This window comes from Rissa tridactyla, chromosome 4, assembly GCF_028500815.1.
Source record: "Rissa tridactyla isolate bRisTri1 chromosome 4, bRisTri1.patW.cur.20221130, whole genome shotgun sequence".
NCBI classification, from domain to species: Eukaryota; Metazoa; Chordata; class Aves; order Charadriiformes; family Laridae; genus Rissa; species Rissa tridactyla.
The window spans coordinates 3760079-3786771 of record NC_071469.1 but is presented as its reverse complement, the minus strand read 5'-3'; the positions used below and the strand labels follow the sequence as shown (position 1 = coordinate 3786771).

Here is a 26693-nt window from a genome sequence, read left to right as displayed (position 1 = left end):
ACTGAGGGGGAAGTACGTGTTGATGCTTGTTTAACGAGGGTGGCTTGGCCAGCCTTATTCAGAGATTCCCAAGCACTCCCTTTTAACATGGTGTGAAAAACGTACTTTACAACTACTGGCCACAGAACTAAACCTGACAACTGGAGGCCAAGATGAATGATTAGAATAGGGCAGGGCTGTGCCTCAGCTGCTGCTCACAGTTTCTGCAAGCAGAAGTATCTTGTCACTGAAATAATCGTGCATGACGGATCTTGTCCTGGGTCTGTTTCTAAAAAATAGTGAAGTATTAGTCATGTGAGGATTAATTTTTTTTTAAACAGACTAGAATGAAGTGTTTAGGATTAAATAATTTTTAGTTCATAAAAGTCACAGGAATTTAATAATAAATGTCAGCTGAGCCAGAATTGTGCTGTTTCTTGAGTGCAGTATGTTTAGAGTTGATATAAAAAAAAAAATATTTTTTTTTTTTTCTTGCCCAAGGAAACTGACAGTTTGTTGTTGTTTACAACTTAGAATACCTTGCTACAGCTTTTGTAGTAGCTACTTAGCCTTCATAATGGGGGATCCCAGGAAAAATACTGAACTTGTTAAATTTTCTCAGCGTATCTTGCAGTTTTATGGTTTGGCGTTTTTGAGGGACATTGTGTGCTGTGAAATCCTGTATGGGATCCCCGGAAATCTTGACCAACTTTATGCCGAGAGTAGAACTTCAATGCAATCTCTATAGTGTCATATTAAAGATGGAGGCTGGTTTTGTCCCATACCTTGTCAAACTGGTAATGCAAGATTCTTCCTCTTTAATTAAGTACAACTGTATTCTCCTTTTGCCATAGTGGGTATGGGTGTGGGTAGGTTTCTTCACTGACATGGACTCCAAAAATGGAGATGCCTAAAGCTACAACTAAGAAGTTGTGCTACTACTTACTGTATTAGTAACTAATCAAAATAGACTGGGCTAGGGGTGCAGGAATGTGGTAATTCAAATTGTGGAACCCTTAGAATTCACTTGATTCAGAGTGTATCTGAGAGGCATTTGGTTTTCTATCGCCCCTCCCAAGTACTGTAAACTTATTTCTGTGTTAAGATAAACTATTCTTCTGAAATGTTGGTACTTGGACTGGTTAGGACTTGGACTGGTGCAGTATTGGAAAGGATTATTCTGTTATTGACCAGTCCCAACAGTGACAGTTCTACACAAAGTAGTCAGATGCATCCCAAGTTGAAAAGCCTGTTTTTCAATGATGACTAAAGTTTTCCTGATACGTATTTTAGCTGATCTTGTACATTTTTTCCAAGTTGAACAAGCTTGGTATGGTTTTGAATACTTTGGTGCCATATCTGCCCTTTCAGGGGGCGTGTTCATGTACATCTAAGAGCAGCTTAAGGTGGAGCATAACCACCACGATGAAAAGATTCTAGCCATGTGATGGAAGATGGTTTTCTGCCACCATTGCATGTGAATAGATGTTAGGTTCCGTGCAAGTCTGAAGAACCCTTCTGTATTTCCTATCTTGCTGCTAGGCAGCTGTTACCTTAACAGCTGTTATAATGGTTCCACTTTTGGACTTCCTTACTTAGAGGATTCACAATGCTGCCTGAGTAGGGATAAAATTTTAAAAGTATTTTACAAAGACAAGAGAAGAAAGTAGCTTAAAACTAGAAACTAGTGTTTCTAGTTAGTGTTCAGTTTGCTCACTTCTTCTTAATCCTCTGTGCGTGCTGTTAAGCTGCAGGGTTTGCCCCCCCCCCCACTGGAGTATTTGGAGAAAGCTTTTCGGAGGAAAATAAGTATTTTGGTAGTTGGTTCACTGGTTTGATATGTAATCTTTGATACACACCTGTAGCTTTAAAAGTAGTTTAAAAGTCTGTGTTAAAAAGGTTGTGGTGAAAATGGGTAGTGTCTACTCTGGATTATCTGAAAATATACCCTGTGTGATCTACCATGCTTTGAACAAGCCTCAGATGCTGGCAGTGATTTGTTAAGGTCGATGAAAAGATTAACAAACTACCTGGAGAAATTATGGATTCTAAATCTTTCAGTGATCACGAGGCTAGTTGCCCCACAGGAAGATGCTTTGCAAACTGCAAGTTGTTAGACTTAAAGAGGAGTAACTGGATGAAATTTTCTGACTTATTTAAGGTACTTCATATTTTCTTTCCTTAATTTTGCAGACCTACAAAGAAGTTGTAGGATGCAGCTGTGGCTTAGTTTTGACTTCCAGCATGTTACCAGCAAAACAGTCTTAGAGATACCATTTGTTTCCTATATGACTGTTGTATTCACTGTGTTGTATGTTGGTCTAACTAATGGTGGAGCTTGGAAGATGCTGAGAGATCGGCGTGTGTACCTAGGAGTGCAAAGTACGGTATGTAATCAGTGACTGTTGGCTCTCTGGTGATGAACAAAGATATGTTTTAGCATGAGGCTTTGCCCCTAGTCTTGTGTACATAACAGTGCTGTTTTGCTGGGTTTAGAGAAAATTAAATGCAAGAGTATAGGCGGTAATGGTTTTGCTACTCTGGGTGGTTTATACAGGCTGTAGTTAATGATTTGAGTGTAGGTGGCTCCTGTTTGCCCGTGTTCGACCTACGCTTTGCTGTGTTTACTCGGGTTTACAGGCTCGTTTTCTGAGCTGTCTGTAGGGTGTATAAAGTTTGAGCATTGATTAGTGTGGTGAAAGGAAGACCTCTGGTCCTTCAAGGAGTAAGAGGCTGGATCCATCCATGTCTGCGTTTCGGTACTTTTACTGCCCTGACACCAAATAGGACCTGTCACAAACGTGTTAGTCTGGTGAGGGGGAGCTACAGGAGGGAGAACATGGAACTTGATGTCTTTCTACCTCCCTTTCCTGTTACTTTTGCATTCCTCTTGCAAAGCTGTCAAATACCACCCTCCTTCTTTTATGTTTTCTTGCACTTCAATACGCAGCGCTTCCTGACAGCTCCCAGCAATGAAGTCCGGATTTAGTGTTTTGCAGTTCAGGCTCAGTGAACACCGCACATAAATTTAAGCAACTCAGTCAGGATGGTAACTGGAAACCTATTTATCACCATGGAGACTTGGTCTTGCTATAAGCTTTTCCATTTTGCTCGTGGGCATATGTTTGGTACCTACTGGCTGTGAGTTAAGAGTTCTTTTGCTCATCGCTCGTCAAACGCTACGCAGTTGATTCTACCTTCAGCTCCAAAGTGGACTGGAAACAGCGAGTTTCATTCCAGAGCAATAACATTATGCAACTGTAAACACTTTAAAACTTAATTGCCTGTTTAGGATTGAGCAGTGTGGATGACAAAGCCTAGATAGGTCAATTCAAGAGGTAAGCTTGAAGAATACCGTACTAAAAAAGAGGGCCGGAATCATAAAAAGTTACTCCGGTTTAGTATTAGTCACTGACTGTCATCTGGCAGCAACAGTATCTTGAGTGGGTTTGTGCTGTGTTACAGTTTTTCTAGAGTGGGGGAAAAAAAAAAGTATTTTTTTTGAGTCAAGAAAAATGCAAACTTCTGAGCATTGACCAACGATGGTATTAAACATTTTAAAACACCTCAATGCCTCAAGTTGGCATGTGAGATTTTTTTTTTTTAATAGTAAAGAAGTCTGCACCTGTGTTTTGGTAGCAGTCTTCTGAGTTATAAACATCTTATGCATAAGGAGAAATAGGGAAGGAGGTTGACATGCTGTAGTTTATAATTAATGTATTCTCACTATGGTGAGTAGTTGGCTCTAGGTGGAAAAATAGCTACATTGAGCAGGAAAAACCTTTCAATGCTCTGAAACACAAGAATTCGACATAACCACATTTCAGTACTACATTAAGTATTTTCTTACATTCCCTTTTAAATTCTTGGGGTTTTTGAGAACAAAAGAGAAACTTATTTCATAGAACTGATTCTCTTAAAGCTTGAAATAAGTTTCATGTTTCCAGGTTAGAAAATCCAGGCTTCTTGATACTTCCTGGAAGTTAATTTCACTAGGTGAAAAGCAAAATATTTTTCTTTACACACTGTAGGCTGATTTTTCTCTTTCCCATTAGCACATGCCAGAGATAAGGGAAGGCTGAAAGCAATCTGATTTATATGCACAACAGGCAAAGCACAATTTTATTTCTTCTGGATTTGTTGTTGTTAAAGTGTCTCTAACTCTGTTTGCTTGGAAGGCTGAATTTAATGATTAAAACATGTCAGTTCTTTTCAGTTTTAACTCTAAGTACCCTTGAACTATTTCATAATTCTGACTGTTAGCTTAAAAAAAACCAAACCAAAACTGGTGTGACATAATAGGTACAAAAATTTGCTTGCTAGGAACTTCCAGATACACTGGGGGTATTGGTCACTGTGTGCTATGTAAACCCCTTAGGTTTCAAATGAAGTGGCTATGAAATACCCTGTTAAGCTTAGATGTTTAGGTTTTCTTTGCTTGTTTTGTTTAAGACTGTTTATTTGGCATTTTCACGCATGCATCGTTTGGAATAATTGTGGTTTATATGTAGTGTAAATAACATGATGGAAACTTATCTCAGATTCCATTGGTTTCTCCTCCCTGATGGCCTGCACTTTCCCCAGTTGTTCTTCTCGTGCTCTCTTCAGCTTCTCAGGTTTTTGAGTGGGTTGTTTGATATGCGGGCTACAGAACAGAATGTTAACAGTAAAACAAAATATTACTTAGAGATTAAACAGATAAATTCCGCTATCATATTTCTGGTAGAGATGTTCCTAAAGGCCTAACAGTTGCATCTTCATCCTTGTATTGCGAGAAGATACTACTTTAATACTAATTTAATAATTTCTGTGATAAATTTAATTTTTTTTTTTATATATATAGTTTCATCCTTTAGATAAGCTTTCTGGTCATGTTGTTGACTATAATCCATGATTCCTTTTGCAGTCAAGAGTGGTGTTGCGTATTGTTGTGGAATAAACTTTTTTGCGTGAGCACATTCCAGGCAAACTTACGGTTCTTTGTAGAGCATCCCTAATATGCAGCTGATGTTAACTGACTTTCAGGGACTACCTCTGTTTCTTCCAGGTATTTCCCTAAGTTAAACACTGTCTTTCCTGTCATGTAGCATTTATTGGTTTGTGATGTACTACCTGGAGAACCTATAAATTACGCTTGTAATAAACATGAAGAGAACCTGGTCCCTGAAAGCTGTAATGTTCCTGGACCGAGATCTCACAAGTAACCAAGTGGCTGTCAGCTGGGACATCAGCAATGGACGGGATTGACATCTAGACACTAGTTGGTCCAACTTTTAGAAAGATGTTTATGTTGTGGCCTCTAAAATACTAAAGGCTGAAGGTCAGTTCTGAAGGTTGATGTAGAAGAACCACTATTGCTTTAAAAAATTATGGAGTTTGTGGACAAAAAATCCCCCAGAAAATGTATTACTGAACAACAACAAACTTACTTTCTCTTATTTTAGCTTTTTGTTGAGAGTATTTATTTCTGGCAGCAAGAGTCATATTTGGAATGATTCAGTTGCTTCAGAACGTTACTTTCTTCAGTAAACATTTCAGTTCAGCATTGAGTATGGGTGTTTGTCAGTATGTTCTAATCAACAGGGGATATTTACCTAATATATTCGGCACTCTCCGACTAATTCTTGTAAGTGCTCTAAAGTGCATATTCTGAGTCCCATTCTTGTCAGTCCTCAGAGTTGGGTATTTATTATTTTGGTGGCAACCAGAAGCAGAGCAGAACTTCATTCTGAGATTCCAATCTTCTCCTTAATTGCAGAATAAGTAACCCAGCTTTTTGGATAAGCAGAAAAGTTTCTCAGGATTTTTCTTTTTCCTTTACTTCGTTCTGTACATTCATCTAATGCCAAGGAAGAAATGATGAGACAACTCAACCTTTTTTGAGATGATAAAGTTGCAAATAGTTTCTCTCCTTTTGAACTGCTTGAGGAAATAAGAAATTTTCTACAGTTGAAGGTTAAAACTAGAAAGGACATGTCTTTTGGCAGTGTCAACTGAAACTAAGGACATTCAAGTGTTCTTTATTAGGCAGCTTATGGGACTCAAAGCAACTATATTTTGTCAAAACAAACAGCGATGGAGGTATTATGCAATGCCAGAAATACGTGTCAGTCTGTTTATGCAGCAGCAATATAAATTCCTGTGTGCATTGTTCTTTTTTGGGTCATCTGACCGCGTGATGGTTCGTGTCATAATTGTGATATATTTGTGCTACAATTTATATTTGCACAGAAGTAGGCAATGGAACAGAACTGTATGTACTACAATCACTTGAAGAGCGAATAGACTGCCTTTCAAATATACAGCTGTTTTTCAGAAGATGAAGCTCATACATGTCTGAGATAAGAAAATGTATATTAATGCTATACCATGAGTTTAAGTTGAGAAAGGCTGATGGAACAGTGTCTGGTAGTCTGTACTGCTTTCTCTATCCTGTTCTCAGAGGTAGAGACTGGAAAAATAGACATTTCCATGTCAGTCCGATGTCCTTTGGAGAATTTGTATTGTCAATGCTTGTAAATTTTGATGTTGGCATTTTGAGTTCTCTTTAATTATTTGTTTTGAAAAGGGCAAAAATGCATATAAAGAAAACAAGTTCACATCAAGCTCTTTTGTGAATACTCTGATTCTATTAGTACTTCTGGTAGTTTCAATAGTACATAATTATCAAAGGCATAAAGATAAGTAGGGAAGAACTGCAACTTTGAAACCATATTCTGATTTCCCGAAGCTTGTATTGGAGCAAAAGGGATGTGTTCCATCAATTGCCTGTGAGTCTTGGAAGTTCCCACAGGTGGGATGTTGAAGGTACAGGAAAAGTTGGGACACGAAGGAGCATTCTGCAGGGAACGCTCAGAATAGAGTCAATTTTTCCATCAGCTCTTGTAAAGCTTGAAGTAGGTTTTTCCTTTCTTGGTTTACCTTGTACTCAGGAACCTTTTGTAGTTTAATTTGTTTGTTTAAAAGTTCAAGTAGCTGTATTTACAGCCCAGGTTGTTTTATTAAGTGTATTTCCAGGGATTTTTACTTGAAAATAGCAGGGCTTTTTTTTTTTTTTAAGGATGCAAATGAAATACTGCAGTGAAATATTTATGTGAGCATAGTTATTAAGTATGTTAAAGAAATCAAATATATTTTTTTTATCAGTTGAAAAAGGAAAATAAATTAAGGCTTTTTTGCAGTCATTTGCTGATTAACTAGGGGGACTACGGTGAATATTTTTCCCAATGAGCAGGTTTTATTTAGGAAGAGGGATTATGAAGATGGATTCTGCATCTGTGATGGCGGTATTATTGTCTTTTTCATAGCAACCTTTAAAAGCCTAATACGTTAATAATTCCAAAGGGGTTCACTGTAGGTACATGTTGCGCAACAGTATTTCTTGTCTTTACAGGCACAAGTGTGTGTTAAAATAAAGTTTACCAAATTAATCTTGGAATTTGCAAAGAGTGTCTTTTGACTCTGCTTATTTTAGCCGCATGCTAGAATGCAGCTAAAATAAGCTCCTGAAAGGAGGTTGTAGCGAGATGGGGGTCGGTCTCTTCTCCCAAGGAACAGGCGATGGGACAAGAGGAAACGGCTTCAAGTTGCGCCAGGGGAGGTTTGATTGGATATTAGGAAAAATTTTTCACTGAAAGGGTTATTAAGCATTGGAACAGGCTGCCCAGGGAAGTGGTTGAGGCACCATCCCTGGAGGTATTTAAAAGACGGGTAGACACAGTGCTTAGAGATATGGTTTAGCGATGTTTTTTGTCAGAGTTAGGTTGATGGTTGGACTAGATGATCTGAAAAGTCCCTTCCAACCTGGGCGATTCTATGATTCTAATCTGCAGATGTGCTAGTATAAACAGTTGATACGTCCTTTTGTTTTTAAGCATGTGTTTTCTGTCACTTTGAATTTCACTGCAAAACAGCTTCATCTTAAAGCTTTTACTTGATAGGCAGCTACTGTCTATTAAGCAGTATATCTTGCAGAGTTTGGAAAATTTAGAGAAGCAGCATTTGCACGCACAGTGTGTTTCCACAGTACGTGCTTCTTAGTTGGGCTTTTGTCCTGTTCGTCTTGTCTCGGTCATTGCCAGTTCAGCTGTACTAACCTACTGTTTATTAGATGTGACTCTTGTTTATTGAGTGTTTTCCTTATTTTAGACAATAGAGAAGACTAATTAATTTACTAGCATTTCAATGTTTTCTTATACAAGTGCTTCTGAAGTATTCACTGACCATTGGAGTGACTGATGTGTATTTATTTTTGCATCCTAACTTGCACTGATGACACAACAGTTTTTATTTTTCCTGTTTCCTACAAAGCCCTCTTCTAAAGCATGGACTTTCACGCTTACTGTTAATAATTTCTAATGTGGTTCAGATTACAACTTAAATTTTGCCAGAGTAAGTGGGTAGATAAGCTACACTCCGTATTTGCTTGTAAAGGTGGTGTATAGTTGTCTTTCTTGTTCTATCCAGCATCTGCTCACTGAGTTGATAGAAAGTTTACATGCCTTTTATGTTGAGTATTTTTAGTGAGGCTGTTGATAGAGTGGAAGTAGTTTAGGATGTAGTAGCTCTTTCTGATACTCAGTACAAACGTGTCTTCCTGACACAAACCCCAAAATCTAGAAATATATTCTTTAGATTTGACTAATCTTAGTGTTCAAAAATGTTCAAATAAACATGCAGTAACTGCTGTGATTTAGTTTAATTCCTGTTCCCCGATGACTTTGTACTCTGTATACTATTTCGCTTTGGTTCGGTTTTGTTTGGTGAAAGCTTTGTTGAATTTGAAGTGGAAGCCTTTTGAGGGTTTTGAACCCAAGGGCTTGGCTTCTAGAAAATTCTGATTCCAGTCCTCCAAGTTTTCTAGCAGGACTATAGGGAAAGGGCTGTTTCAGTTCTGTTCTGCGAGATTTGAAAGTAGGTATAAATTAAATCCCTGTGTGTAGCTTAAGTAAATAAATATCCATAAAGGTCTGAGACCTCCAGTGGTGAAGCTTCAAGCATGCTCTATTGCAATGAAGTGACCTGTGTATTCTGGTAGGTGCCAGGTGATTGTCTCTCACAATTAAATACTGACTTGAAATTTGTCACGTTTTGCTGGGTTCTGTTTTTGCTTAGCACACTGGTTTTCCAGCCTCCCTCACCAATCTTTTAAAAAAACCAAACTTTTTGAAACAATAACAAAGTGCATTACGAATAGGTTTTTTCCTTTGCTTACCAGGGATACCTCAATTCGGATAACTGCTTACAGAGATAAACAAATTCGCAAAAGTACTGGTCAGACATCTTTTACCTTTACGTTTGACGGTGTAACGGTTTTAAGTGTCTGAGCTTAAGCCTGCTTAGCATGACTAATACAACTGTATTGGCTTTAGATACCCGAAATGAATACTTTGAGAAATATGTGAAGTGTTCATATGAATCTACTTTCACTGTATCCTGATATTTGATGTGCTTATATTTCTGTCTGGTTCATTTCAGGAATTTGCAGCGCTTACGAAAGAGCTCAATGTATGCAGGGAGCAGCTGCTGGAAAGGGAAGAAGAAATCGCTGAACTGAAAGCAGAAAGAAATAATACGAGGGTTAGTTCCTTGTCTTCTCCAAGATTATTGTTGTTAAAGCATCCAGCTACATGGAGAAAAACATTGAATGTTGAATTTGAAAAGCTGAAAGTATTTTTTTTCCCTGATATTTGCACGTGAGCACCCCTGGAAGTGCGAATGTGTGTTAATTAAGAAAGTTTGGAAGCTTCTGTGCCGTTCCAAATACTGCTGTGCAGAATCAGGAAAAGCTTGTAGGACTGCACTGCTGTCTGTCATTCAGCATGCTGCCTTGTTAAAGTTTTGTAATCGTACAACACCCAAGATCAGCGGAATAGAGCGGCCAAACTGTAGCGATCTCTTCCAGCAGCTTCCACGGCTGCCAGCAGAAGAGTTGCTCTCCGCTTTCGAGCATTTCCTATGTGTATCCTTCTGACAAGCACGCGGTTCCTCAGGTTGGTGGCGGAACTGAAAGGACCTGGCTAAGTAGAAGCCTCATGTAAAAGCTGGACTGAACGAGCGAGGTAGGAAACGCGTTAGCCCTGGTATCGCTTCTGATAGGGCTGAAATGTTAAAAACAGGTCCTTATGCTTCATGCAATAGTCGTGTGCTCTCAGATTTGAAGTTTAGAACTCAAAACTCAAAGCTTTAGGAGGCAAAGTTTCCTGCAGCTATGCAGAACAAGAATAAACTTTGTTCCTTTTTTTTTTTTGTTTTAGCTGTTACTGGAACATTTGGAGTGTCTTGTCTCCAGACATGAGCGATCTCTCAGAATGACTGTTGTGAAGCGCCAAGCTCAGTCTCCAGCAGGAGTTTCTAGTGAAGTAGAAGTTCTCAAAGCACTAAAATCTTTATTTGAACACCATAAAGCCCTTGATGAAAAGGTAATGAAATATGGTAGCTAACATCTAATCATCCTCTGCCCTCTTTCATATGGACCATGCAGCTTTTTGTACTAAAGTTGTAAAAGTCAGGTCCTCAGAACTTTTCTCTGTGTTAAGATAGTGGCTTTGCTAGAACTACATTGGTAACTGCCCTCCTAAATTAACATGTACTTCGTTAACTGTGCTAATGTAAGCTAAGGGTGGTTCAGGGGCAATATATTTGTTGTAGGAATGCATACATTTGCTTACCTGTATAATATCAGGATTTAGCCTTTCGATCATGTAATACAAGAAATGGAGTAGAGGGAACAGAAGGAGAGGAATCTGCTCGCTCTGTGGTACAAAATAAAACTGAATTAAAGGAGCTCCGCCCTTTAGCTGTGCCTGGTGTTGGCAACAGGATATGCAAGTGGTAAAGTTTACTGTGAATTTTGCTGCCAACTCATCGTTTGCTTAACGTTTGTGACCTTTGTGTGTAAAGTCTGGCAAATTAGTTTACGTGGAGTTCTGTCTCTTCTTCCTTGTGGTAAGTAAGCAAAAGCGTAAGCAAAAGCGTACACACTCTGTGCCTTACAAAAGGATAGGCAAATTCTGGATATTTTTAATTCTTGCCTAAATGTGCAGGTCATGTTGAGATATGACTTGCTTATGACAAAAAAGGAAAAGCTAAATTTTAAGATACTCATTGTTTCTCTAGAAGGTTTTTTGTAGCATATGTTGTAATTAGTATGTAAGATTAAGCAGGTCTCTAAGTGTAATGGAAATAGTATCATTTACAATTTGAAAGGGGATAGCAGCATCGCAATCAGTGAAATTGATTTCTTTTTAATTGGAATGATTTCAAATTATTTGAAATTACTCTTTCAGGTAAGGGAGAGGTTACGAGTAGCACTTGAAAGATGTAGCTTATTGGAAGAAGAACTAGGTACTACGCATAAAGAGGTAGGTTTCTTTTTTTAAAAGAAGTCTTCACGTGTGCATTGTGGGTGTATTAATCAATATTTGAACACAGTAATTTATTCAGTTATTTAAGGTTCACGTCTTGTTTTTGATTATTTTTCCAAATGGGATAACTACAATTTTTAACATAGTCACTTTGAAAGAGCAGGCAAGGGGGGAAAAAAACCCCAACACTGCCCCCCCCCCCCCCCCCCCACCCTGCAAGCCAACAAAAAACCCCAACAAAAAGAGTTCCTGTGGCTTTCAAATAAGAATTTTTGGGATGCAGTGGCATAAGTTTTTGAGTGCCTGTGCCATATTTTATTAATACATACCTTGCAGTAGAATCAGTAATTGTTTCGCTCCTTTGCTTTTGCAGCTGTTCCTTATATTATTAGTGAGAAAGGAATTGACTTGAAACATATGTATATAAACTTTTCTTTTCTTTTAGTTAATGATTCTGAAAGAGCAAAATAATCAGAAGAAAACACTTCCAGATGGGATGCTGGATATAAATCATGAACAAGAAAATACACCAACTACAAATGGGAAGGTACAGCTATTGACTTTTTTAAGCTGATGTCTGATTTTTTAACCATTACCTATATTTTAATTTTAAACGATAATAAAATAGTTTGAGTGATGCTTTAATTAAGACGTCTCAGTTACTATAATTTCAATTTTTGCAGTCTATCAGGTAATAAAATTATCTTGGGGGAGGGGTGTTTACAGATAAGTAACAGTTTGTTTTTCAATTTCTGTGTAATGTGCAAATTTTTTTCCTGTTTAATAGCGATCCTCTGATGGTTCTTTATGCCACGATGAAAACCTTGCTAAAGTGATTGAGCTCCAAGACATCATAGATAAGCAAAACAAAGAGCAGACGCAAATGAAAGAACGTCTTACTGCTTTGTCTAGCAGAGTAACAGAGCTGGAAGAAGATCTTGACACAGCTAGAAAAGACTTAATAAAATCTGAAGAAATGAATACAAAGTTACAGAGAGATGTACGAGAGGTGAGGAATAAACTGTCAAAATTTGAGTAGTCGCAATTGCTTTATAAAATCTCAGTGTCATTGGCGCTCAGTTAGACCTTTATGCTTTTGAATGCCTTTGGTTTGACAGGTGATGTAGCGCATGGTGGTGCTACTTCTTATTTAAAAGACCAGTCACTTAAGAAAACTTGTCTTCACAATTAATCTATGAATAACTACATATTTCATGAATTTATTAAAATATAAGTTTAGTACTGTGAACTTTAATGTGTTCTTGAAGAGGTGCTTGATCTTGCCATAAATGCTAAGCTTATTCATGAAGTTTAGATTTTTTATTTTTAAAGCTGGTTGAGGAATCACTTTGATTTCAGGGGTGTGATTGACAATTCCTGTTACTGATCAGTCACTGATCCCCAAGGTGCTACGTATTGCTGTGTACTATATCCTTATTAAACAGAAAGGGAGCTTACTTAAATGCAAGAACACTCTTTGACTGTCCCCAGGAAGTAAAGATTTGCTGTTTGCTGTTGAAAACGTAAATAGCAGATCTGTGGTGGAATAAAATAGACCAGTCTTTTTTAGCATTCACCATTTTAAAAAAAAAATCATTGAACTTGTAAGCCTAGGTGAGACTATTCTTTCTTCTCCCTTTTTTTTACTGAGAGAAATAACAGACTATATCTGCTTTTTATTTTTTTCTAATCACTATTTTTGGTTTGTGGGTTCTCCCCTCAGTTAGATCGCTAAATAATTATCCCTTATATTCTAAATTCTCTCTTGTTTCTTGCATAGACTATGGCCCAAAAGGAAGACATGGAAGAGAGAATTACAACTCTTGAGAAACGCTACCTCGCTGCACAACGTGAAGCTACATCTGTGCATGACCTCAATGATAAACTTGAAAATGAAATCGCCACTAAAGACTCCATGCATCGACAGGTTGTGATTTGAAATAAGATAAAGTACATTTTGCTCAGCATAAAAGATGGGAATAATGGAGATAATTAGTGTTCATACTGTACTAAAGCTTTTGCTTTTAGGAAGATAAATATCATCTGTAATGCGCTATTGTTAGCGATTGTATTCCAGTAACTGGAGGAATGCATTGTTCAGGGTTTTACCCTGAAAATTAAGATCAGACAGTTTACAGGAAAAAGGAAACAGTTTTGAGCATTTTAGTGCACTTGATCATGGTGCAGCAGGGCTGTGTTCCCTACTAACGGGGGATTTTTGTTATATGTGTATCCCAGCATCTTTAGTTTCATGTGTGAGATTACTCATTCTAAGCTGAAACAGTTTTAAAATTTGTGTAGTGATTATTATAGCTTGTAATAGAAGTAAACATTGCCGTCCTGCGGGAGGAAATTTGACATGTGCTTGTCTTACTTTAAAACCAAAGTGGTTGTTTAGCCAGTCGCTTTCTAACTAGAGGATGCCAGGCAACTCTTAGTCAACAAGAGAAGTCCCTTTTAATAGAATTTTTAAAAGAAGTTGTGCACACACTTTAAATAAAAATAAATTGTGCGGTAACATGCATAGCATTACTTAAAATATGAAGGAATTGTTTCCTTGCTGTAACTTAAAGCACAGCCTTGACATTGAAAATTCACAACTTGTTCTATGCTGCTTCCCATACCATAATTATGTTTATCTGGTGATGTAGTTGCTTTCGGAATACACAGAATTGTCTGCAGAAAAAAATTTGTAAAGAAAAAAGTTTTCTCGGGTAATGAAGGAGAGGATGCAACGTCTTTGGTTATGAACAATTTTGGACAGTTTGTTCTCCATAGGTCTAGTAAAGGCAGTAATCTGTATCCTTACCTTCCTCTTTGATGAAAATTAATTGCCGTTTTAACACTAAACATTTGCTGATCATAATCTTCTGTAGAGTGAAGATAAGAACAGGCAATTGCAAGAACGACTGGAACTAGCTGAGCAAAAGCTGCAGCAGACTTTAAGAAAAGCCGAAACTTTGCCGGAGGTAGAAGCTGAGCTGGCACAGAGAGTTGCAGCACTTTCAAAGGCGAGTCAACGTCCTCAAGAGACTTTCTTCTCCATTAGTGTCCCGCTACATGAAATCTGTTCTTAAAGCGTTGGGTTTGTTGTAGTGTGTTTCTGGTTTTTGTCCAACTAGTTCAGAAAATGTTTTTCCTTGTTTTCTGCATTTTCTGTTCATCTCTAAGAACAGACTCTGATTCGCTTTTTTTTTTTCTTTAAATTTCTGCTCCTTGGAACTTGAGCAAGTTTTCTGTTAACTCTCTTACATGATGAAAATGTCTCTCTGAATTATTGTTTTGTTGCTTTTTGTTAAAATTCATTCAATAATAGGCATAAAGTCTTCTAGAACAAGAACTGTTTCTGGAGGGGAACCCCAAATTTCTTCCACTGTTAACAAAGAAAGGAATGTGGGGAGAGAGAGAGAAGTAATAGTACTCATTAAGATTTTTAGAAGGCTGCAAATGGAATAATGAAGCCTAAAGAATTCTATGTTAGTAATGATAAATGAGCCTTTTCATCTGCGTGTGTGTGTGTTTTCTTTTAAAGCCTTGGTTTCATTTCTTTCCCTGTTATCTTTCCTGTCCCTAACTGGCTCTGTAGTCTGACCTTTTGTCTCCTGGGAACTCTGCTGCTAAAGATGCTAAACTATTGGAACTTACCACCAAGCTTAGGAAGGTAGAATTTGTATCTTAGTCCTTGTTTCTGCTTGCTGCTTTCTGCTTTGTCATGATTACTAACAAAGGGTCATGTTGTCTAGGTTAGTGAGGAAAAGCTGAAAATGCATTTTTTTTTTTAATTTATTTTTTTTTATTCTTGGGGATATGAATGAACTTCTGCTGTTGCAAGCTCATTTGCAAATAGTAGTGGATTCATGGTACTTAAGGTTGAGAGGCTTCATCATTTTGTTACTTACCATATGAACTCTTAGTAGGTTCTTTTAGTGACAGAAAGGCATCTGTTCTGCGTTGTGATTTACCATAAATGGCAGTTGCGCAAAGCATGTTAGATATATTACTGTGCTTCAATGTTTCTATGCTTTTGAAACCTTCTTTTAAAAAAAAAAAAAAAAAAAAAAAACAAAACCAAAAAACAACCAAATTCTAATTTTGTTTTCCAATTGACAGGCTGAGGAGAGACATGGCAATATAGAGGAACGACTGAGACAGATGGAAGCACAGCTAGAGGAAAAGAATCAAGAACTACAAAGGGTACCGTATATATTCTTGGCAAAGATACAAAGCTGGAAGAAAGAATCTAATTCCCTCCATGGCTGCCTACCACTCAACAAAGCTGTTCTTATTTCTCATCTCTAAAATAAAGCCAGAGTTTAGGCTGGTTGATAGTTGGAAGATTGGAGCCGCTGCACTGTGGCTGACCTTAGATCTCAAGAAAAAGCCGAAAGTCTCCGATGGAAGTTTGAAAATACCTAATTGCTAGTCGTACTTTCTAAAGAGGAGACAGATCAAAAGCTTGCTGAATTAAATGCCTATGGAAAATTTGGTTCCTAGGTTATAAATAATGGAATTGGTTCTGAAATGTGCTTTTTCTTGAAGTGTTAGCTCAGACTTTCAACCTTCTGATCTTGGAGCAATTACTGAAGTCGTAAGTGTCCCTTGTACTCCCTTATAGAACCATGGAGGTACATGCAGTATTCCTTTTTCCTTGGGAAAAACATTTCTATTAAAGAAAATGCATTTGGATTAAATAAAACTTACTGTTTTTACAAACTGGAAATTGTTGTAGACATTATAAATTTTAAGTTGTTTCAGTAGCTTTTATGTATCTTAGGCTAGACAGAGAGAGAAGATGAATGAAGAGCATAATAAACGTTTGTCAGAAACTGTTGATAAGCTTCTGTCTGAATCTAATGAAAGGCTCCAGCTTCATCTCAAGGAAAGGATGGCTGCCTTGGAAGATAAGGTAACGAGTCACATTCCAGCGTATACATTAATTAGATGTTCAACATTCTGTAGTGATTTGTGTATCTTGCAATATGTCTGTAATTTCAGTGAATAAATACTAAATCTTTATTAATAAGTAGTTTCTGTTAAGGCTGTTTTCTAGTGAGGATTTGGAAAATACAGTCTTAAAAATCTTTTTGGTTTTGAGGTTACCTGTGGGCATTGTACCACAGTGTTGAGAAGGCATCTTTTCAGAAGCTTTATCCTTTCCTAAGTGTGGACTGGTGTGGACTGCATAAATAGGCTCATCCAGTGTAATACAGGAAGGCTACAGAACTAGGACTAGAAGTCTGGCCTTTTTACAGTTCGGTTTCTTGTATTTCCTACTGCTTTTGTCTGCAGCAGTTACCCTGAGTCATTGTGGGATCCTTGCAAGTGGAAACAATCTTGCGTTTTCTTCCCACGTAGACCATACTTCAGAAATTCTTATGGTCCTTGTTATGACATCAGCAAGGTTGCTCTAACAGTCTTTGTAAATTCCATTTTTGGGAAACAGCTGACTGTGTTTATTTTTTTTTTAAATGCTTGAATATTGGGGGGGGGGGGGGGGGGGTGTTTGTCTTAGGGTTAACCTTTTACCTTCCAAACCCTAATTGCGTTCGTGAATAATGGGGAAAATATGGTTGTCCCTCACTGAGTAACAGCTTCTAGAAGAGTATTCTTGCTGTGGCTTCCAGCTCATTCTTTTATGATAAGTTGGGAGGAAACACGCATGTAAAATGTTAAGACTTTCTTCTGATCACTTGGGCTTTTTTCCCCCGGAATGATTTATTTGTTCATGTATGAAACTTTATTGCACGTTTAAGATGCAAATAATGGTATTACATACTTCAAAGAAATGTGTTCAGCAGAACTTTTTGGCAATGGTGGAAAAGGCAAAGAAGGTGACGCAGTTATGAGTTTCCTATTAGGAGGAATTTCTGATTATTTTTTTTTTCTTGGTATCACCTACTATAGTCAAATACAGTTGTTGAACATTGATCATTGTAGCTCAAATGTTTCTTAATTCTCAGGTGATTCTTAGTCTGAATTTGGAAATTGCTTTGAGTAAAGAGATTGTGGTAGTCATAAGTATTTATATTTACTGGAGTTGTTTAGAAGTCACAGTATAGCTGTAAAGATGACAGCTCTGACGTTAATGAAGGCCCGTCAGTCAGTGAGTGTTGCAGTTCTGGAGGTACAGTACATCCAAGAAATTACTGTATTATAATTTTGTAGGTCGGGCAAGTGAAAATAAAATGAAAACCTAATGATAACAGCCAGTAAATGCCTTAGTAACCGCTCAGTGAATTGCTTTGAATTATTTTAGCTGCCTAATTATTCCTTTTTTACCAATTTTGTCAAACAGAGCTTTAAAAGGCTGGTATTGGTGTTAAATTTTTTTGGAGCTTGTACTATTGCTAAATCCATTATTTAGAGGCCTGTACACTTGAAAGGAGAAAACTTCAAATATAATCAAAGTGAAATGATGAAAGCAGCAAAGTAGCTGTAACTTCAGATGCATCTGTATACTGTTGACTGAAATTTTTTGATACTCAACTTAGTTATGGTTCAAGAGTTAAAAGCTTTTATAAGTAACTTAATTTGTGATACATTTTATTTTAGAATTCACTTCTTCGAGAAATTGAAAATTCAAAAAAACAAATAGAGGAACTTCAGCATGAAAAGGTATAATACACTTTTTTTTTTTTTTTTTAAATAATATATCGGAAAATAATTGCTGTTTTGCTACATAGCAGGACCAGGTTTGAATTCCCTGATAAAACTTAACATGACCTGGTCTGTTTAAAAGTAGGAGGCTGTTATTGCTTATTTTATGGTATTGTGTGCCTCAGTTTATGATGATTTTATAGGTAATTCATAGCTTTTTACCCAGAGACTTAACACACCTCTGAATATGTATAGTGGCTGGATATATTGGCAATTTGCTGAAGTTTGAAGATTGCATAGAATTTTTGTGAAAAGATATATAGACTTTTTTTTTATATTAATCACAATGTGCGTATGACGTTGAACAGAAAAAAGAAAAGAGAAATACTCTTAATGTTGAGTATTTTCCCCCAAGATATATATATTTTTTTAAAGCATTCAGTATCATGAAATGCTTGTTCAACTGACAAATATTGAAAGTTTTCTGAATTGGGAGGGAGAGAGAGCAATATTTATTAGACTTGGCTGCTCCTTCGCAATACCAGCTGTCTGGTGTTTTGCTTGTCCTGGAGCTGACAAGTTCCCTTCTTGAATTTTAGTGGTGCGGCCTTTCGTTTCTTTGCATCCTTAAGCAGTGGCAACTGATTTTTGTGGTCCCGCTATCTGTTTTGAAACAAGCATCTCCCCAAATCATTCTAGTAAGTAGCTAGGCCAAACTGTAGAGGCTCTGCTTCTGTAAGAAAAAGAACGTGTTCAGAATGTTTTGCAGAACGTGCCTTGAATTTTTGTGTGTGTAGGCCAGCGGTTTTCACACAAGGCACAGATGTTCATCATCAGCCACTTTTTATTAGGCTTTTGCTATTTTCTCATTCATTGGATTTCTCTGTTGGTAAATTCTGAGTTTCTAGAGCATGTAAAAATGTCCAAGTTAAAAATGAATGCATTTAGAACCTTTCGCGTGCAAGGCTTGAAAAAAATCTTCTTGTTTCTTATTAAATATTATCGCTTAATTACAGTAATGTTAGTAATACGTAAATTTCATTTAGTAGCTGTGTTTAAAATGCATATTGTCATTACCTAGAGTCACAGCGTAAAGAGGCAGCAGAATTGTTCTTGGGTGCCCTTTTGTGATGGTACTGTATTGTGTGTAGCAAAAAACATTTTTATATTTTACGTTGTTGAAGGGTATGTTTTAAAATCTGTTATTTCTGAGTTTCATAGAAATGAGGTCAAAAACATAAATGTTAATTTATAAATTAGTATTTGACACTGATTTTTATTTTTTTTTTAAAGCATATTGTTAAGTATTGTATCTCTTTATTTTACAGGATCAACTTGTATTAAATGTTGAAGCGTTAAGGGCTGAAAATGACCAAGTGAGACTCAGAGCCACATCACTTCATCACAGGTACCAGCACTTAATTGTAGTTCAGTTTTTTCTTATTTCTTTAAAGTCACTTTGCTAAATGTAATTTTGTCTATTATAACTGAAAATACTTTAGTCATAGCTATAAAACTTTATAGCTATGTATTCTTTATAGAGCTTATAAAGGAGTTCTAATACTGCTTAAAGAAAATTGGCACTGGTGGGACAATAGGAATCATTTGGGTGGGTTTTTTGGTTTGTTTTCCCCTTCCCCCTACCTTCCAACGGGTAAAATGTCTCTTTGTGTTCTAGCCGACCAGATTTCAGATACCCTGTGACATCTTCGTCTGTGGCTGACAGTCACACGGACTCCTATGGCACCTCATCAGTGTTAAGACGTCCCCAGAAAGGACGTTTGGCAGCTCTCAGAGATGAACCTTCAAAGGTAATAGAACTCAGAAATTAAAATGAAAATAAAACTTTGGGGGAAAAAAAAAAGTTAGATGAGGCTAATCTGTTGCAAGGAGTTTTTGGAATAGGAATACATAGCAATAAACTGATATATATATCCTGTTTTACTAACTAATGCACAGCTAATAGTCTTTTTAATTGGTAACAAATAATTGCAAAATTATTATTTTTAATTCCCATTTGTATTAAGTACGATAAGCCTGTAAAATATAGTTTGAAGGCTTTTTGTGTCTATACACTAATCTAACATTACTCTTCTGCAAGCAATTTTAAGTCCCTTTCAGGACACATAAGTTGTCATTACATAAAGCTGATTCCAAAATTCTCATTGGATTTGACAGTGAAATTCTACTGTAATTTAGAGTATATATAGCCAAGACGTGACATTTTCATTTATTCAATAGGGTTGTCCATTTTAAAATTCCACTTAACTGTAAGATGCCAAGTTTTCTACACTATAGCTTTTTTTTTTTTACATTTCTCTAAACATTGCTGTCTTGATGGATGCATTCAGCATGTAAGTGGGCTTTTTAAAAATTATTTTAAACATTTTGAAAAAGCGTAGAAATGCCATGTTTTTCCCATTTGAGTTTGGATTTTTTTTTTTTAATTTTTTTATTCTCTTAGGTTCAAACTCTGAACGAGCAGGACTGGGAGCGAGCCCAGCAAGCAAGTGTATTGGCAAATGTGGCACAAGCGTTTGAAAGTGACGTCGATGTGTCCGATGTTGAGGATGACAGGGAGACTATATTCAGTTCAGTTGATCTCCTGTCACCAAGTGGTCAGGCTGATGCTCAGACTTTGGCCATGATGCTTCAAGAACAGTTGGATGCAATCAACAAAGAGATTAGGTATGGTCTATCTGCTGTTAAGGTTTTAATAAAAATGAGTTCCTGTGATGCTAGAAATCCTTTTTGTGTGGTTACGCAGAAAATGGTGGTTGCCCATTCGGTTTCCTGGCAGAGAGAGTTGACAACATAACTAGTTTGTTTATGCCCAAGTACTCTTCGTTTTTTTTTATCTTCAGTCCAATTTATGGAAGGGATTGTGTGTTACTAGTTTGACAGAAACCCCTGCACAGTGGTAATAGCAGTGTGTTCGCCACTTTTTCAGATTTTTCAGTCTATTTATATGCTACTTGTTTCAATGTCACGTTCCTTTGGAACTTTTTTCTTTTAGACTTATACAAGAAGAAAAGGAAAACACAGAGCAGCGTGCGGAGGAGATTGAAAGCAGAGTGGGTAGTGGAAATTTGGATGCCCATGGCCGATTCCGGTCCATGAGCTCCATTCCTCCTCCCTATGCCAGTGGTTCACTTGCTGGTTCTTCCCCACCTGGCAGTGGCCGCTCCACCCCAAGGCGAATTCCGCATAGTCCAGCTCGGGAAGTGGACAGACTAGGTATCATGACACTGGTAAGTATCCATTAACTTTAATTTTTTGTAAGAGTGTTCCTTTTCTCTAGGAAATGGGTTGTTTAATTTCCCCTTCCTCTTCTTCTTACTCAGCTGTATTTTTCCTTTCTCTAGGTTTTTCTACTGCTTCCTTTCAACTTCTATAAAAAGTGTAAGATACAGTCATAATGATTAGGAAAAACGTTCACAACTCAAGTCTATTAATTGGTCAACATCTCATGCCTAAGTATTCCGTCTGTTGTTATGGTCTTTCTTCTGATTCCTCTCGCTAGAAGAAATAATGTTTTCTTTTCAACCCCTGGTACAGCAGTCAGTTTCTCCCTCTGCTTTAAAGTTGATTGTTAGCAGTCCACTGTTCCACTAAAAACTCATCTAAAAAGTGATTTGCATATATTGCTTTAATCTTGAAGACCGTGGAGGTATCACAGCTGTTTTAATGAGTGCTAGTGTCTTGTTTTAACCTGTTAAGACTGGCAGGTAAAGGAATGATCTGTTAGACCTAGTAGCTGATGAAGTAGCTTGGACTTAGCAGTTCAGTGAGTAGAGAACGATGGATCCATTCTTTTGACATTCTTATGACCGCTTAGAAAACGTAATCCTTCTAGGAGCTGCTTTGTGCATGTAAGCCTATCTGTAAAAACAAGATACAAGTTTTCCACTTTTTTGGTTTTACATAAATGTTAAGCAAACCGTAAGAGCTTCTCATATTTGGAATAGCTTTCGCTAAGGTGCCTCTTGGATACCGGTATTTATTTGCAAGCGCTCTCCAGGAAAAGCTCCTTCTCTAACTTAGCTCTAGAAGCATTCCTTTGTCTCCATATTTGCATATGCATTTGGAAACTGTACTTCCTAGTTGTACATGCCACACCACGCTTACTGTACTTTATTGTCTTGGATTACTGCCCCTGTATCAATGTCTGTACTATACCAACCAGTAGCCAAGGAATGCTCCCCATCGCTCTAAGAGCAGGTGGACTGTAAACGGTCCTGGTCTTGTAAACGGACTTGACTCATTTTAGTTTCTTATTTGTTTTTGAACACCCCTAGATTTCAGCTAGCTACTTTTGCTGGCTTCTTAAAATGAATGTGTACCTATACCAAAAAGTTTTGGGTTTGTTTTTTTTTTTTTTCATAAAAAAGGAATCATTTTGCCTTTCTTGCATTAAATAAAAAAATCATTGTACTAGCTGTAGCCATATATGTAGGGTTCAAGCACACTTCTTTTACAGAAACTAACAAATTTCAGAATGTGGAGTGCTTTACATCCTAATTTTTCACAGTAGTAAGTAGTTAAGCTAAGTACTTCTCTTACAGAAAACCCTATACAAATTTTAGTAGCTATTTTCATGAAGACTAGATCAGAAGAATGTTAAAATTCAGTGTAACTGAACAAAAGTAAAAAAATTAAGTTCACTTTAGATCATAAGAATCGTGACTCAAAGGCACTTGATCCATTGTTTGCGGTTGTATTTGTGTGACACTTCAGTACCTGGCAACTGATTTCTGAAAGCTTTTGTGAAAGCATGAAGCCATGCTTCTCGAATTGCAGAACAAGAGCTTTCTAGAAAGTTTTGGAATGGCTTATAAATTATCAGACTGAATGGGTTCTCATGTTCTCTTTTCCAGTGTTTTAATAGAAAGTTGCATTAGTTTATGAGCAGGATGGCAACATTAAATTAATGCCAACTGCAGTAATGGTGTTAGGCAGTTCAGTTAGCCGAAAACCCCTCGTGATTAAATTAAATGAAAAGTATCAACATGATAAATTGTGAAACCTACAGCTCTCTCGAACCGTTCTTGTGGGCAGTTTTTATTCCATATGGTAAACGTTTTCATTTTTATGGATTATCAGATTTAATAGGTGAAAGATCCAGTAAGGTTAAAAAGAATCTGCTGCGCTTTGTCTAAGAACTTGAGGAGGGACTAGATGATCTTTAAAGGTCCCTTGCAACCCTTCTGAAATAATTTGTCCCCGAATACAATGGTAATTATTAAACAAATTATCTCAATTAAACTTTTGTCAGCCTTGGTCTGAATAATGTGATAGCTTGTTTGTATAACTCAGGGTTGCTGCCTTGCTCTGTGCGCCGGCAGAGGTGGGGAGCACCTGGGAAGCGAGATAGAGGAGAAATGAAACTGGTGGTAGACTTCTGTGCAAACATTCCAGCAGTTTAAACTTAGTAAAAAGTACAAAACGCTGTTACTGTATAGAAAACAGCTGTTGTTGGCACTCTGTCTTTCGCAGCTATTAAAGCGTGGCCGCTGTTCATGCTGTGTAGGAAGCGGCTGCAGGAATGGCTAAGGTGTGAGAAGGGACTAGTGCAGAGACCGTACGAAGCTGCTGTGGCTACCCACGTGGCTTGTAGAGTTCAAGGCGAGTCCTTGACATACAACAGGAAATCCTCTCGCTTTTTAAAAGCAACACCTTACACCCCCGTGAACCTTACTGCTTTTCTTGCTGAAGACAATGCACGTTTCGTGTGCTAATTTGCCTGTGGTACCAATACATTGAAATATCTACAGTACTTCTGTAGATAAACAACACTAAGTCTTGTTTATGGTGTTTTTTTCTTCCTTATCCCCTCTTCAGGGTTGCATTTAAGTAATCTGTGATTTGAAGAGTACTTCATGCAACGTATCTTTCTCTGTGCCATTGCTGTAATTGTTATTTATATTCTCCCTCGTGTTTTGTCTGTAGTAGTTGTTTCAGTCTTTGCTACAGTTTACAATAAATATGGCTTTTCCAAATTTCTTCTCTTTGCATGCATCTATCAGCCTAGTGATTTAAGGAAACACCGTAGAAAGGTAAAAATCTTTAGTTTATTTACTGGTGTACCCCTTCTGTCTCCTTCCCTGTCCCCAAACTCATTAATGGATAACAGGAACATAAAACAAAGCACTTGCAGGGTAACCTTAATGCAAGATCATATGCTCTTTGATATTAAATGTAAAATGGTTTATCATCTTAACATAAGTGTGAGTTGGGTTTGTTTTGTGGGGGTTTTTTTTTTGTTTGGCTTTTTTGCTGGTACGGGGCACTGTTCTGTTGCTTTCTGTCTGTAACCACTATTTTGCGATCTTCATGAAACGGCATTTAATTTTAAAGGTCTGTTAGTGCACACACAAATAATTTCTGTTATTCAAACTTTGAGATAAGCCATAGCCACAGGTATGTAGAAACTGACTTCATAGAATTGGTAATCTTGCTAACGATTGTCTAAACACATAACAGTGAGAACTGAGACGCCTTCTGTTCACAGGACTCTGGTTTTTTTGTCTTTGTATATTAGTTTTATGGTGCTGAAGATGTTACTTTATTCATTCATAGAGCTAAGAACTAAAAGATGAGTGCAGCTTGCTCATTTCACTAGTTAAGACTGAAATTTAGTAGTTTGTCACATGAAGGTAACAGAAAATCCAGAAAGTCAAACAAAAAATAGGCAACTGCAGAATGGTAATGGCAAGAGTAATTAATCACTGAAATAACTGAGTTTTCCTTTCAATATTTTGTGTAGTGTTGATGTTGCATTCGTGTTTTGGTATTTCCAACTAACCCCTCAAGTTTTCATTAATTTTCCTTTAGTCTCCAGCTTCTAGAGAAGAGGTACGAGATGATAAAACCACAATAAAATGTGAGACATCACCGCCTTCTTCACCTCGGTCGTTGCGTTTGGACAGAGTCCAAAAAGGAGCTTTGCATACAGTGAGCCATGAAGATATCAGGGACATAAGGAAGTAAGTAGCTGTGAATCAGTCAAGCCTACCAGTAACTTGGTATTTCACTTAATGTTTCAGGATTTTGGCCTAGCTATTGAAGTGTTTCTCAGAAGTAAAAAGCATGAATGCGTAAATGGGTGTTTATGTTATATAAACAGTAAGAGCACAGATTTTTATTAATGATCAGAAGTGGCTTTATGTGATGAATTCTTCTGGAACTCAAGGTCTGCATTAAGTTTGCTTTGGAAATGCAAGACATACAATTCCAGTCGTCTTTCATAGATGGGAATTTAGCTAGAAATTCAGAAATAAGTTGCAGAATTACCATCATTTTGACTGACAGATGTTCTTTTCAAAGTGCCTGAGTATCTGGGGTGGACTGAACTCAAGTATTGTAAACCCTTGTCTGCCTCAGTTTGTCAGGAACTTGTGTTGTCAACTTTAGTCTCTCTGAATTGCACTCTAAACACTTGAATTCTTGTTTCTTAAAAAAAGTAAGAATTGACCTGTAGTTCCATGTTATAGCATATAAATATTATATCCCTTCGTTTCTTGCATGATTTAGTCCTTTCCACTGTTTTTTCTATTTAATGATAAGTATTTCATAGATACGTTTCTTTTCATGACTCATTAAAAGGTGAAATTAGATGTCATTAATGAGTTACTTTTATAAACTTGCACAGAAACCTGAACTTGTCCCTCACTGTTATCCCAGTGAATTTGTTGTACGTGCGCTTCTTTATGACTCGTCTTTTTTTTGTGAAGTTCAACAGGCTCACAAGATGGGCAAACAAGTAATCCTAGTAGCAGTAATAGTAGCCAAGATTCACTTCATAAAGCCCCCAAAAAGAAGGGGATCAAATCCTCTATTGGCCGCTTGTTTGGCAAGAAAGAAAAGGGACGACCTGGACAAACAAGCAAGGAATCGTTAGGACAAGGTTGGTTTGGGGTTTTGTTTTGCACAATAAGAGAGAGAGTGAAAGACTGAATTTTATGATGTATGTGTCAGTTTGTGCATATTTATGACTGATTATTATGATGCTGATGTACAGCATTTTTTGGAATTAGTATCCCTAAATCTTCTGGTAGGTCCTTTTAAGAGTGTAGGATGCAAGTTCAGCTGTTCAGCTATTGCTGTCTTTTAGTCTCATGTAGTCAGGTTATTGAACCTTATTGACCTGTTCTGGCTTGTTTTATGAAACCAAAATTCCAACTGGATCTCGGAAGTGAAAGAGGCTTTTGTTATTATTGACACCAACAGTCATGTCTTCGTTTCGGACCCAAAGGAACTCCCTTGAAACGAACCCAGCTGGCTTAGTAAACGCTACGGTTACCTTTCTCTTTTGTGTAATTCTTTGCCTAAAGCAGTACTCTTCATGCTGACGCCAGCCATTAGTGATATTGGAACACTGAGAATTCACCTTACAGATAGCTGAAACAGGAGGTACTTGGTGTGACTCCAGCTGGTTTTAGACAGCACCTGTTTGAGTCCATACAAATCTGATTTTCCTGTTTTTATACGCCATGTTGATGGGTATTAATTTAATTAGAAAATGGAGCGATAGATGGGACTGGAGGTTTGGCTTTGTACATTTTTGATCACTAATCACCATAGAATCGTAAAACGTTTTGGGTTGGAAGGGACCTTAAAGCCCACCAAGTGCCCCCCCCTGCCCTGGGCAGGGACACCTCCCACCAGCCCAGGTTGCTCCAAGCCCCGTCCAGCCTGGCCTTGAACCCCTCCAGGGATGGGGCAGCCACAGCTTCTCTGGGCAACCTGGGC

General features: G+C 37.4%; 1 protein-coding gene across 6 annotated transcripts in view; it reads left to right on the top strand.

Annotated features, from left to right (window-relative positions):
- Window positions 1-26693, top strand: part of PPFIA1 (PTPRF interacting protein alpha 1) — a 60410-nt gene that overhangs the window by 12778 nt on the left and 20939 nt on the right. For 5 of the 6 annotated variants that reach the window (XM_054199776.1, XM_054199773.1, XM_054199778.1 and 2 more), the window contains exons 3-18: window positions 9457-9558; window positions 10236-10400; window positions 11268-11342; window positions 11791-11892; window positions 12133-12354; window positions 13126-13272; window positions 14222-14356; window positions 15456-15539; window positions 16120-16251; window positions 17898-17960; window positions 19271-19350; window positions 19621-19753; window positions 20407-20630; window positions 20959-21193; window positions 24777-24928; window positions 25676-25848. In XM_054199776.1, coding sequence (XP_054055751.1) covers window positions 9457-9558; window positions 10236-10400; window positions 11268-11342; window positions 11791-11892; window positions 12133-12354; window positions 13126-13272; window positions 14222-14356; window positions 15456-15539; window positions 16120-16251; window positions 17898-17960; window positions 19271-19350; window positions 19621-19753; window positions 20407-20630; window positions 20959-21193; window positions 24777-24928; window positions 25676-25848 — 2224 coding nt within the window. Of the gene's footprint in view, window positions 1-9456; window positions 9559-10235; window positions 10401-11267; window positions 11343-11790; window positions 11893-12132; window positions 12355-13125; window positions 13273-14221; window positions 14357-14931; window positions 15007-15455; window positions 15540-16119; window positions 16252-17897; window positions 17961-19270; window positions 19351-19620; window positions 19754-20406; window positions 20631-20958; window positions 21194-24776; window positions 24929-25675; window positions 25849-26693 lie in introns of all 6 variants that reach the window. The other variant, XM_054199779.1, reaches the window with a different exon arrangement.